Here is a 14,277-nt window from a genome sequence, read left to right as displayed (position 1 = left end):
CTGGAATGGTCACCCAGTTGTGTTACATCACTTCTTGGATGGTATTCCAAGAAGGAGGAGTGCTAGGCAGAGACAGGCTCCCCCTAACGAAGAGAGGGAAGAGCATCTTCACAAGCAGGCTGGCTAACCTAGTGAGGAGGTCTTTAAACTAGGTTCACTGGGAAAAGGAAACCAAAGCCCTGAGGTAAGTGGGATACCTGGAGGAAGTACGAACAGGAGAGCGCAAGAGGGGAGAGCTCCTGCCTCATACTGAGAAAGCGGGATGATCAGCGAGTTATCTGAAGTGCCTATACACAAATGCAAGAAGCCTGGGAAACAAGCAGGGAGAACTGGAAGTCCTGGCACAGTCAAGGAATTATGATGTGATTGGAATAACAGATACTTGGTGGGATCACTCACATGACTGGAGTAATGTAATGGATGGGTTCAGGAAGGACAGGGAGGGCGGAAAAGGTGGGTATGTGTGAGGGTGCTGGAGTCAGGGATGGGGTTGTGGGGGGGGCAGGAGGCTGGGTGTGGGCGGCAGGGCAGAGGGCTGGGAGTGTGTGTCGGGGGTGCAGGGATCAGGGACAGGGTGTGTGGTCGGGTGCAGGTGTCAGGGCAGGGGGTGTGGGCTAGGGTCGTGGGGGTGCTCCCAGCCCCCTGCCCAGAGCGGCTTACGGCAGGGGGCTGGAGGAGATATGCCCCGATTCTACCCCCCCCTTTCCCCAAGGCCTCCTCCCCAGCTCTTCTCTGCCTCCTCTGCAGCTGGCTTCTCCCCCTTCCCTTGCAAGGGCCATCAGCTGATCGGGGGCAGGGAGGGAGAGGAGGAGGGGCAGGAACCCAGCATGCTGGGGGAAGAGGTGGGGAGGGGGGAGCGTGCCTGCCCTGCAGCAGCAGCTGGCAGGACCAAGCTTCTTCACCCTGCCTGTCGGAGGGCGGGCAGGATTTTTAATGTCATGCTGCTGCCTGCTGAGATCCTGGCCCTGGCCCTGGCCCTGGCCCCGGCCCCACTCAGCCTGCTGTCGGCCGGGGTTCGGCAGTGGGCTGAGTGGGGCCGGCAGCTGGGATTAAAAATCAGCTTGCGTGCCATCTTTGGCACACGTGCCATAGGTTGCTGACCCCTGATCTAGACTGTTCTCAGTGGTAGCAGCTGACAGAACAAGGAGTAATAGTCTCAAGTTGCAGTGGGTGAGGTTTAGGTTGGATATTCAGGAAAAACTTTTTCTCTAGGAGGGTGGTAAAGCACTGGAATGCGTTACCTAGGGAGGTGGTGGAATCTCCTTCCTTTGAGGTTTTTAAGGTCGGCTTGACAAAGCTCTGGCTGGGATGATTTAGTTGGTGATCCGTCCTGCTTTGAGCAGGGGGGTTGGACTAGATGACCTCCTGAGGTCCCTTCCAACCCTGATATTCTAGGATTCGCACTACCTTCTCCTTATTCAAAACTCTTCCAAAAATTCACTTTTTACCCGTGTTGCACATTCTCTGCATCCCAACATCACAATACAGGTACACTGATTATAAACTAACTCCCTCATTGCTGTCATCTCTGAACCAGTCTTTTAGACTATTTAACTCTTCAAGGCAGAGTCTTGCTTTTGTTTTGTACAGCACTGAGGACATTGGCATTGCTCAGCAAAACACTGATATTTTATAAATTTACTAGAATTCTGAAAATGTAGTTTTTAGCTGCTTTGAAAATGGCAAAATTGTTACAGTATCAGATTGGGTCTCTAGCACACTCTAATTCTTCATAATTGAGTGACTGAGCATAAAATTGAGTGATTGAGTGAAAGAGCATAAAATCCAGCTGCATGTATATGAGTAAAAGAAAAAGATGTCAGTATAAAACCCCCAGACCTCAACATCTGATTAACATCATCTATCTTGTTAGAGGGTTTTTTAATACTTTACTCAAATATTGGAATGCTTTTCAATTGGTTTGGTCTCAAATCAATTTCTTTCACATGATTGGCATATTTGAACTGGCATATTTGCTAATTACTAAAGATGCTATTGTTTAAACATCAGTGCTTCTTAAAATCTATGTAAAAAGTATGAGAGCATCAAACTCAAACTCCAGTTGAAGTTTATAAGCCTTGTTCTTTTTTTATTTGCGTTTGGCAGGCTACTTGGAACAAATGTTATGCAATCAGACTTTTTAACCAGATTCCTTAGAGTTCTTGCTAAATTAAATCTACAACTGCCAGTAGTGAAAAACTTTGATATCAACCCTACTTCCTCTTTACAGGAAGAGCTTGCTGCTCCAGTATCAGCTTGTAATCTGATTGATAATAAAAGCTATGCCACCAGTTACAGAACAGAAGGTCCATAGCGCAGTATACTCTTCCCCTCTTTCAAAACTGGCCATGTTATCAAAAGGGTCAAAGTAAAAACTGTCTTATTTACAAAAAGAAAAGGAGTACTTGTGGCACCTTAGAGACTATACTCCTTTTCTTTTTGCGAATACAGACTAACACGGCTGCTACTCTGAAAACTGTCTTATTTAGATTCAGTCATCCAGTAGTAACACACACATCAAACTTCCCCTAGTTAAAACTCACTGAAATTTTGGGCATAGGCTACATTTGACATTTAAAAAAAAAAAAATCAAAACCTTTCCCTTCACTTTAATGAAAGGGTTGTTTAGTTATAGTACTAACCTACTAATTAAAGTGAGATAAATGAGCTCCTCCAAGCTCTATTTCCTTTTTTTAATGTAATCTCAACATTAATAAAGGAAATGCTAAAGCACTCCTAAATCCCCCAGTTGTGTATGCCTCTGGCACTGGTACAAGGGAAGTGCCCCTTTCTCGGCTGGGCCTGCTCATTTTGTCCTGGCTCCTGCTCCGTGGAAGAGCAGCTTGGATTGCCTGGGAAGGAGGGATAGTAACAGCACCTGGCGCTTCCCTCCCCCGGGGGTGTGGTGGTCTCTGTAACCTTTTTTCCCCCTCTTTACCTCTACGGGGCTAGTCTACGCTGTAGGCTAACCCTGGGCCCCAACTCAGATTTGAGCTTAACCCCCCTTTCTCTCTACACACAAATCAGCGTGACGTCAGGCCGAGGCCAGGACCCTGGAAGAAGGTGGGGGACCAGCCCTCCCCTTTTGCAGCGTGGGGGGGGGGGGGGGGGGATTGCAGCGCTGACTCCCAAGGGCTGCCCAGGGCACCAGGGAGGCATTAAAACAAAGGTGACTCGCAGTAAATGTGAAAAATCGGGGCGGGGGCGGGGAGCCTCTATAAGAAAAAGACCCCCCCCCCCCCAAAGTCAGGACTGTCCCTATAAAATCGGGACACCTGGTCACCCTAATTAAAATAGCGGGGAGCCCCAGCCGCCTCCGATTTACAAGGCAAGCGGGGGTCGGGGGAGGCTTCGTGTACAGAGAGCAGGGGCTGGGGGACCCCCGGCCCGGCCCGGCCCGGCCCTGGGGTGTGGGGAGCGCTTCCCCCGCCCCTCGCTGCGCCGGGCCCAGTGCGCGAGAAGCCGAGCGGCGGGGCGCGCCCCGCCCGCCCTCTGGGCGCCGCGGAGGCCTGTGGGTAAGCGCCGCCGCCAGGTGACAGTTGCTGCTGCCGCCGCCGCCGCCGCCTGGGGCCGGAAAGATGGAGCGGGCGGCGGGGCCGGCTCCGGAGGGCGGCAGCGGGGGGCCCCGCAGATCCGTGCGGCCGGCCGGGCCGGGGGGCGCCGCCGCCGCCCCGGGCTCCCGGCAGCCCAGCGTGGAGACCTTGGACAGGTGAGCCGCCGCCTGACAGGGCCGCCCCCCGTCCCGCTCTCCCTGGCGGGCTCCGAGTCCCCCGCGCGCTGGTGCGGGGCCTGGATCAGCCGCCCGGCGGGGTGAGGGGCCAGGGCAAGCCCCGAGGGGAGCCGCAGGCAGCGGCGGCGGCGGCACGAAGGCGGCGGGAGGGAGCCAGCGAGCGCCCCCTTCCCCAGCCGGGCCCCCCTTCGTGGGCTGAACATCTCTGGGAGGAACATCAAGGGCAGCCCTGGCTTGCTGTATGGAGAGCCAAGGGGGGGTTGGGGGGGGGGGGGGGGAATAGGTGAAAGAAAATGAGCTTCCCCGTGAGTTCGTGCGGTAAGTTTGAGACCGTTGTTTTACACCCAGCGCTGCCCTGCGGCTTAAGGTGCAGCTCGGGGTATGTCTGCTCTACGAAATTAGGTCGAATTTATAGGAGTCGGTTTTGTAGAAAGCGTTTTTATACAGTCCCCCCCCCCCCCCACACACACACAGATGCTCTAAGTGCACGTAGTCGGCCGAGTGTGTCCACGGTCCCGAGGCAACCGTCGACTTCCGGAGCGTTGCACTGGGGGTGGCTATCCCCCAGTTCCCGCAGTCTCCGCCGCCCATTTGAATTCTGGGTAGGAATCCCAGGGCCCGATGGGGCTAAAACGTTGTCGTGGGTGGTTCTGGGTACCAGGGCAGGCAATGTTTTGCACCTTTTTTTTTCTTGAGTTACCTGTGCAGACGCCATACCACGGCAAGCACGGAGCCCGCTCGGCTAACCGTCACCGTATGTCTCCTGGGTGCTGGCGGACATGGCACTGCATTGCTACACAGCCGCAGTTTATTGGCTTTTGGCAGCAGAGAGTGCAGTATGACTGGTAGCCGTTGACGACGTAGTCCTGGGTGCTCTTTTAACCGGGCGCCTGGGCGAACATGGGAGTGACTCAGCCAGGTCATTTCCTTTGTTTCATCTCATCCCTTGTTTTCATCTCATGAGTCCTACCGGCAGTGCACTGTCTTTTAATCTGCAGCTAGCAGAAGACGATGGCCAGTAGTCATACTGCACTGTCTTCTGCCGAGCACCCGGGAGGTGACGATGACTAGCGGTCGTACTGCACAGTCTGCTGACAGCATGATGTATAAAGATAGATGAAGTGGCTCAAAACAAGAAATAGACCAGATTTGTTTTGTATTCTTTTTCTTCTCCCTCCCTCTGAGAAATCAACGGCCTGCTAAACCCAGTTTTGAGTTCTATCCTTGAGGTTTTGAGTTCTATCCTTGAGGCGGCCATTCAGTTTCTCGCAAAGCCACCCCCTTTGTTGATTTTAATTCCCTGTAAACCAACCCTGTAAGCCATGTCATCAGTCGCCCCTCCCTCCGTGAGGACAACAGCAGACAATCATTCTGCGGGAAGCATGGAGCCCGCTCAGATCACTTTGGCAATTAGGAGCACATTAAACACCACACGCATTATCCAGCAGTATATGCAGCACCAGAACCTGGCAAAGCGAAACTGGGCAAGTAGGCGACGTCAGCGTGGTGATGAGAGCGATGAGGACATGGACACAGACTTCTCTAGAAGCACGTGCCCTGCCAATGGGGGCATCATGGTGCTAATGGGGCAGGTTCATGAGATGGAATGCCGATTCTGGGCTCAGGGAACAAGCACAGACTGGTGGGACCGCATAGTGTTGCAGGTCTGGGACGATTCCCAGTGGCTGCGAAAGTTTCGCATGCGTAAGGGCACTTTCATGGAACTTTGTGACTTGCTTTCCCCTGCCCTGAGGCGCAAGAATACAAAGATGAGAGCAGCCCTCACGGTTGAGAAGCGAGTGGCAATAGCCCTGTGGAAGCTTGCAATGCCAGACAGCTACCAGTCAGTCGGGAATCAATTTGGAGTGGGCAAATCTACTGTGGGGGCTGCTGTGATGCAAGTAGCCAACGCAATCAAAGATCTGCTGATATCAAGGGTAGTGACCCTGGGAAACGTGCAGGTCATAGTGGATGGCTTTGCTGCAATGAGGTTCCCTAACTGTGGTGGGGCCATAGACGGAACCCATATCCCTATCTTGGCACCGGAGCACCAAGCCAGCGAGTACATAAACCGCAAAGGGTACTTTTCAATAGTGCTGCAAGCACTGGTGGGTCACAAGGGATGTTTCACCAACATCAACGTGGGATGGCTGGGAAAGGTACATGAACTCTGGTGTGTTTCAAAAGCTGCAGGAAGGGACTTTCTTCCCAGACCAGAAAATAACCGTTGGGGATGTTGAAATGCATATAGGACCCAGCCTACCCCTTAATGCCATGGCTCATGAAGCCATACATAGGCAGCCTGGAGAGTAGTCAGGAGCTATTCAACTACAGGCTGAGCAAGTGCAGAATGGTGGTAGAATGTGCATTTGGATGTTTAAAAGCACGCTGGTGCAGTTTACTGACTCTGTTAGACCTCAGTGAAACCAATATTCCCACTGTTATTACAGCTTGCTGTGCACTACACAATATCTGTGAGAGTAAGGGGAAGATGTTTATGGCGGGGTGGGAGGTTGAGGCAAATTGCCTGGCTGCTGGTTACGCACAGCCAGACACCACTGCGGTTAGAAGAGCACTGGAGAGTGCGGTGCGCATCAGAGAAGCTTTGAAAACCAGTTTCATGACTGGCCAGGCTACGGTGTGAAAGTTCTGCTTGTTTCTCTTTGATGAAACCCCCCACCCCTTGGTTCACTCTACTTCCCTGTAAGCTAACCACCCTCCCCACCTCCCTTTACCGCTTGCAGAGGCAATAAAGTCATTGTTGCTTCACATTCATGCATTCTTTATTAATTCATCACACAAATAGGGGGATAATTACCAAGGTAGCCCAGGAGGGGTGGTGGAGGAGGGAAGGACAAGGCCACACAGCACTTTAAAAGTTTAAAACTTATTGAATGCCAGCCTTCTGTTACTTGGGCAATCCTCTGCGGTGGAGTGGCTGGGTGGCCGGAGGCCCCTCCACCGCGTTCTTGGGTGTCTGGGTGAGGAGGCTATGGAACTTGGGGAGGAGGGCGGTTGATTACACGGGGGCTGTAGCGGCGGTCTGTGCTCCTGCTGCCTTTCCTGCAGCTCAACCATATGCTGGAGCATATTAGTTTGATCCTCCAGCAGCCTCAGCATTAAATCCTGCCTCCTCTCATCACACTGCTGCCACCTTTCAGCTTCAGCCCTCTCTTCAGCCCGCCACTTACTCTCTTCAGTCTGCCACCTCTCCTCCCGGTCATTTTGTGCTTTCCTGCACTCTGACATTCTCTGCCTCCATGCATTTGTCTGTGCTCTGTCAGTGTGGGAGGACAGCATGAGCTCAGAGAACATTTCATCGCGAGTGCGTTTTTTTCGCCTTCTAATCTTCGCTAGCCTCTGGAAGGAGAAGATCCTGAGATCCTTGAAACACATGCAGCTGGTGGAGGAAAAAAAAAGGGACAGTGGTATTTGAAAAGACACATTTTATAGAACAATGGGTTCACTCTTTCACAGTAAACCTTCCTGTTAACGTTATATACATAGCACATGTGCTTTCGTTACAAGGTCGAATTTTGCCTCCCCCCACCGCGTGGCTAACAGCGGGGAACATTTCTGTTCAGCCATAGGCAAACAGCCCAACAGGAACGGCCACCTCTGAATGTCCCCTTAAGAAAAGCACCCTATTGCAACCAGGTGACCAGGAATGATATCACTCTCCTGAGGATAATGCATAGAGATAAAGAACGGATGTTGTTTGAACGCCAGCAAACATAGACTGCAATGCTTTGTTCTACAATGATTCCCGAGTACGTGCTACTGGCATGGAGTGGTAAAGTGTCCTACCATGGTGGATGGAATAAGGCTGCCCTCCCCAGAAACCTTTTGCAAAGGCTTTGAGAGTATATCCAGGAGAGCCACAAATGCCAGGGCAAATTAATCATTAAACATGCTGGCTTTTAAACCTTGTATAGTATTTTAAAAGGTACACTCACCAGAGGTCCTTTCTCTGCCTGGTGGGTCCAGGAGGCAGCCTTGGGTGGGTTCGGGGGGTGCTGGCTCCAGGTCCAGGGTAAGAAACAGTTCCTGGCTGTCGGGAAAACCGGTTTCTCCGCTTGTTTGCTGTGAGCTATCTACAACCTCCTCCTCATCGTCTTCCTCGTCCCCAAAACCTGCTTCCATGTTGCCTCCATCTTTGAAGGAGTCAAACAACATGGCTGGAGTAGTGGTGGCTGAACCCCCTAAAATGGCATGCAGCTCATCATAGAAGCGGCATGTTTGGGGCTCTGACCCGGAGCGGCCATTCGCCTGTCTGGTTTTCTGGTAGGCTTGCCTCAGCTCCTTAAGTTTCACACGTCACTGCTTCGGGTCCCTGTTATGGCCTCTGTGCTTCATGCCCTGGGAGATTTTCACAAATGTTTTGGCATTTCGAAAACTGGAACGTGGTTCTGATAGAATGGATTCCTCTCCCCATACAGCGATCAGATCCCGTACTTCCCGTTTGGTCCTGCTGGAGCTCTTTTGCGATTCTGGCACTCCATCATGGTCACCTCTGCTGATGAGCTCTGCATGGTCACCTGTAGCTTGCCACACTGGCCAAACAGGAAATTGAAATTCAAAAGTTCATGGGCCTTTTCCTGTCTACCTGGTCAGTGCATTTGAGTTGAGAGTGCTGTCCAGAGCGATCACAATGGAGCACTCTGGGATAGCTCCTGGAGGCCAAAACCGTCTAATTGCGTCCACAGTACCCCAAATTCGACTCAGCAAAACCGATTTCAGCGCTAATCCCCTTGTCGGGGGTGGAGTAACGAAATCTATTTTAAGAGCCCTTTAAGTTGAAAAAAAGGGCTTCGTCATGTGGACGGGTGCAGGTTTACATCGATTTAACGCTGCTAAATTCAACTCAACGCCTAGTGTAGACCAGGGCTCAAGCAAGAATGCGTTTGTGACACAAATCTGGAGATGGGCATTGTAACCTCACAAATAAATGGAAAACCATCCAGTTTGAGTGATGTACTTGATATCTTAAAAAGTGGAGAAAAAATTTATTCCCTAACTTACCTTCCTTAAGTGGTATCTGAGAGAGCGTTTAAAAGCTTCTAATACCTATGTATGTTACATCAACAAAAACAAATCTAATATGTACAAACTGATGGGTAATATGGGGGGAATGTGAGCAGCTGGAATCAAGCAAAAAGTGCACCAAAACAGTAATAGCATTGGGCTTCATATTAGCTTTAGACTGTGGTGTCAGGGTAGTCTCTCCCTTTTTTTTTTTTTTTTTTTTTTTCTCTCTCCTTCCACCCTGACACATATTTAATGGGCTTGGAATTATAGAAAAAAATGATTTCTGGATAATATACTATAGCGGATGTTGCTTGATATCAAACTACTTTGTGCAAAGTATGTTGTTAAACTAGCAATATTTATTTATATAAGGGAAGTGAGGAGCCACTTTGTCTTGTTTTCAGACACTTATACATTTCTGCTCAATACCTTTTTGGGTTGAAGATCCTCCTGCTCGTACCTTTCCAAAAGAGAATTTTCTTGCAAGTTCAGTAACATTTCCATTAGCTGTTAGAATTATCAGAGCATGTGAGGAGAGTATCTTTTCAGTGGTTAAGATGGAAATTTGGAATTTAGATAATTAAAGATTTGGTTATTTTAAGAATATGTTACCTGTAGTGTTCAAAATATTTTTGTTTAGAAATTGGAACAGAATAGTATTCCTTTGATACCAGCGCTAGGCTTGGGAGAGGGCATGCTATGCATATGTGAGGAATAGTACCATGGTACCAATAGAGAACCTTGCAGCTCCTGGCACAAAGAGGAAAGACTTTTATGTTCAGCTGCTGCAGCATCAAAGCAACCATAGCCTGTGCATGTAGTATGTCTCCTCCCTCCTATGATATCGACATTCATCATTGCTGTGATTCATAAGAACAGTCATACTGGGTCAGACCAATGGTCTGTCTAGCCCAGTATCCTGTTCTCCGATAGTGGCCAATGCCAGGTGCTTCAGAAGAAAGAATAGAACAGGTAATCATCACGTGATCCATCCCTTGCCGCCCATTCCCAGCTTCTGGCAAATAGAAGCTAGGGACACTTCAGAGCATGGTTTTGCATCCCTGCCCATCCTGGCTAATAGCCATTGATGGGCCTATCCTCCATGAATTTATCTGATTCTTTTTTTCAACCCTGTTATAGTCTTGGCCTTCACAACATCCTCTGGCAAAGAGTGCCACAGGTTGACGGTGTGTTGTGTGATAAGGAGAGGGCCAGTAAGTACGATCAAAGAGACAGGTGAGCAAAAGAGAGAGAAATACTATCCTTAACTGGATTTGTAGCTAAACATTCATACATTTTCTCTGTTCCCCAAAATGTGGGTAGAGGTCTCTGCAAAAGACGCAAATGAAACTAAAATCCAGTTCAAGACTAACTATGGTAAAAGAGACTTCTCTGAAGCAAGATTGTAATTGATTTTTAATAATGAAATCATATATTATGAAGTGGTGCTGTGTAAAGTTTATGCAGCAAGGGAGAGAACTAATAAAATCCATGACTAAAAATTACTTGATGCTCTTTCACTTCAGATATGTAGCTGCTGCAGTGCTCACCATGCTTATCTTCAGCCAGTACCTCTTGAAACCCATATGCTGTTTCTCATTATGGCACAGTGCAATTAGTGTGTGAAAGGCCTCTGAAGTGGTATCTTGTGCTCTTGATGAACAATCTGTCACGCCCCCTCAAATCCCAGTTTTACCTGTTTGTGCTGTGTACATTTGTGATTTATTAGTCATTCGTTTGTACCATTCTGGGAGTATCCCAGACTTCAAAATTAGCTTGTATGTTTGTTCATTATATACTATTTTTAAAATGTATTGTACTTTCTGTTCCTGACTTCAATTAAAACACTATATATACAGAAGAACCTCATCTCACTAAAATGCATTAAATGCATTAAATTGTTGAAGTGCAATCTGAGATTATACTGCTGTGCTTGGAGCAGGGACAACAGGGCAATGGGGAGCATCCTGTTACTCCCCCCCCCATCCTCTCATCTGGCACTCTGAAATATACTGAAATAGACCTAGGGCACTTAAAAGTGGCTGGTGTCAAATTACAGTGGATCCACCCCAGTTTCCATATTTGTTAGTCTCTGAACTTCACCAGTCTGCACTGTCCCTGTCCCACTCACACATTGCATTAGTCCAGATTAGTGAAATTCTGCTGTAGACCTGCCTGATGCAGTATCTTGGGGGGGGAGGCTTGTGTGCTTGCTAAACTACAAGGTTCAGTAATGTGAAATGGGTCTCCCTGTTGTTAGCAAATGCAAAAAAGAAGATACAGCTAGATAGAAAATTCCCTTGAGGAAGAGTTTTATATATCTTTTCTTATTATTTTAGAGGTGTTCCCTTAGAGAATATTTAATTTATTTTTAAATGGCAGTGTTAGAATAGCTTCTATCTCTTAGGCCTTATTTGAATAATAGTGTCACATATATGAAATTCTTGAAAGCACTTAGGTCCTGGAAGCACTTGCTCAAAATAAATTATTTTTATGGCCTTAAAGAGAAATATATGAATAGTTTTAACAATAACTGATAAGGGAATCAGGAGCTTCATGTCCCCAGGGCCCTGAACGTTTTTGTAGATTAACAATTGCACGTCTGAATCAAAATGAATGGCAAATTCCAGCAAAATTGAATTCTTCTCTGTAATCTGCTCAACAAAAAGGTTGTACTCTGTTCTTAAAGAGTTTAATGTCATTAGTGTTTGTGTAATTGTTTGTTGGTTGTATTCACGTGGGGTGTAATTAAATGTTCTCATCACTTCCTCAGTGTAAAGTAGTAATCGTTGCTAAATACTCTGAAATATTTATTTTGTTCTTGTAGCCCTACAGGATCCCACGTTGAATGGTGTAAACAGCTCATAGCTGCTACCATTTCTAGTCAGATTTCAGGTTCTGTGCCATCAGACAGTGTATCCAGAGATTACAGGGTAAGTGACATCTATCATTTGCGGAATACAAAAATAGTTGTTCAGTCTGTTGAAATGGCTGGGCAGGAAACTTCTTGCTACTTTATTTATCCACATGGCAAACACTTGAGTGGATCCTTGACAATTTGAGAGTCAAATGTCAGTTAACAGCGAATAGAGAGGTGCAAAGATTTTCTTTGTATTTTATCTCTCATTTAGAGTAACTTCACTCAGTTCTACAAAACAAAAGGTAGATAGAAAAAAAAGGAAACTTTGAAGGTGGTATTTTACAGTCATGGTGTGATTTTCTTCTTTCCTTTGATTTTTATCTAGAAATTTTCTGGAAATTGGTTTCTTTTTTTAATTATAGGAATGAAACATTTGTTTCTTGGTTTGGAATCTTTTCTATGCACCATGCACTCAGGAGAAAGAATTGAGTTATGTGGATTTCACAAAAATTAAATATAATTAGTCTTGGTGAATATTAAATGAGCGTATCTTCTCCAGTATGAAAAGAACATTTACCTATTTTTACTTTTCTTCCTTTGTTTTGATGTAACATTTCACTATTTATGGAACGATGTCCCTTTATAAATCAGAACAGACTTTCTCTTGTTTGTTTTCTCATCCAACAATATAGATGTCATTGAGACAATGATTATGCAATGTCTTGGCTCTGATTAGAATCTTTGGGTTTTTTCCTCCCTCCCCTTTCATGCTCTCTTCTGTTTCCCTACATAGAATCATAGGACTGGAAGAGACCTTGAGAGGTTATCTAGTCCAGTCCCCTGCACTCCTGGCAGGACTAAGTATTATCAGGAGCAGTATGTATTAAATCTTTCTTGCACTGCAAAATGACACAAGTGTTACCTCTGTTTCCAGTCCCCATAAAAGTCCAAAGTTGCTGTTAAGTTCAGGTCTTCCATGTGCTTTATATTCTCTTTCTTCCCTGGAATTAAAACAAAATTGTGTGTTCTGGATGCAAAGTGTCTAAATAAAGATTTTTATCTTGTTTGCTTTAAATTGAAGTTTAAAATAACCTACCAATGCTTTCTGGGATTAAAAGAACTTGAATGCTCTGTACAAACAGCATATTTCCGTAACTTCTGTGACTGCAGGTCAAATTCAGCGTGAGCTTGAAGATGAAGTTACTAACTGTATTTGATCTTAGTCTATTTAAAACTTCACCGCACAGAGTTTGTCACTATATTGGCACAGTCAGCAACTTCTACTCAGAAAAAGCTTAGCTCTTCTATACTCTGGCAGCTGAATTGCAAATGCTTGCTCTGGGTCAAGGCTCATGTCTTTGATAAAGCATTGTGGGAAACCTTGCATTACAGCTGTCTGTGTTGTATTTGCCCTGTAGATCAAGGACTTCATTTTAGCAGAATCCAAGTCTGCGAGTTTAGTGTTCAATTCACCATTTGAGTTATTATGCATTCCTCCAGAGCAGAACCAGATTTTTAATCTAAATAGTCTGGTTCTCTATTCCAGACCGATCTTGCACATTACTTAAGAGGGAGAAATATTTTGAGGCCTAATGAGCAGTATTTAAATCTAGCTCATTCTCTATCTCTTAAAAATAAAACAAAAATTAAACCTTTCTATGCTCAAAATCCCAGTTGTTTATAAATTGTATTTAACATTACATGTCTATGAAATGATGGAATGAGCTAAACTCCCACATTTGCAAATTGCATTGCAGAGTTTCTAATCATAAAATGTTATTTACCTATCCTGGATAATAATGCATAGTTTTTTTTAAAAGCTAAGAAGCTATTATATGGTGTTTTCAAAGTGCTGCTTTGGAAAAGGGCCTCCTTTACATTATAACCTCTCTTTCAGATGCTTAATTGTACTGTCCTATTGCCTCCTGATTGCCATGCAATATCCAAGGTTTTACATATTTCCGGAAAATCAGTTGGCTACTGCATACACAATATGTTTTAAATGTCACAATTTTTTTTAAAGTGGGTGAATTTAATGTATGTGTAAGTGAGAAACTTTGTATAGCAGTAACTAAAATCAAGAGCAACATGGGCAGATGCTGTGCAAACTTCTCCACACAGTTGTCAAAGCATCTGAGTCTTTAATTGCAACCTTCCTATTCTGGTCTTGGGTAAATCATGCCAAATAGCACTAATTTTTGTATGGCTTTCTTTACTTGGATCATAGGAGGAAGCAAGCATGGCGGCCTCATCCTTAAAGTATCCAGAGATACCTCACACTTTTCATCACAATTTTGATATGCATATGCATTAGCATTTTCATTTTGAGAATGTACACAGTACCTTATAACTAATGCAAAGTTAATTAAGTTTAGTCAATAGAATATGTATTGACTTGTGCATTTATCCAATAAATTTAACTTATCATATTATTTACACAATAGATTGTAATGGTTGTGAAGTAATCATTCAAGTTGATCAGCTAGAATGTCCATGTAAAACTGGCCAACATATTAAATGAAAAAGTTGTTATAGATGAGTAAATGGCCGACAAAAGAGAATCCATATGATTATAATATAATAGTGCCTATAAAGCTTTCCATCTGTAGATATCACCGTGCTTTTTGAAGGTGGGTGAACCTATTGGCTTACTCTTACA

The 14,277-nt window shown here is 46.0% G+C and overlaps 1 protein-coding gene across 7 annotated transcripts in view; it reads left to right on the top strand.

The window, feature by feature from the left end:
* The first annotated feature begins 3,516 nt into the window (after positions 1–3,516).
* Positions 3,517–14,277, top strand: part of MTMR1 (myotubularin related protein 1) — a 53,590-nt gene continuing 42,829 nt past the window's right edge. For 6 of the 7 annotated variants that reach the window (XM_038417428.2, XM_038417426.2, XM_038417425.2 and 3 more), the window contains exons 1-2: positions 3,550–3,709; positions 11,586–11,691. In XM_038417428.2, coding sequence (XP_038273356.1) covers positions 3,579–3,709; positions 11,586–11,691 — 237 coding nt within the window. In that variant the 5' untranslated portion in view covers positions 3,550–3,578. Of the gene's footprint in view, positions 3,710–11,585; positions 11,692–14,277 lie in introns of all 7 variants that reach the window. The other variant, XM_038417427.2, reaches the window with a different exon arrangement.

This window comes from Dermochelys coriacea, chromosome 9 (assembly GCF_009764565.3).
Source record: "Dermochelys coriacea isolate rDerCor1 chromosome 9, rDerCor1.pri.v4, whole genome shotgun sequence".
Taxonomy (NCBI): Eukaryota; Metazoa; Chordata; order Testudines; family Dermochelyidae; genus Dermochelys; species Dermochelys coriacea.
The sequence above is the reverse complement of the archived record's forward strand: the minus strand, read 5'-3'. Positions and strand labels throughout refer to the sequence as shown.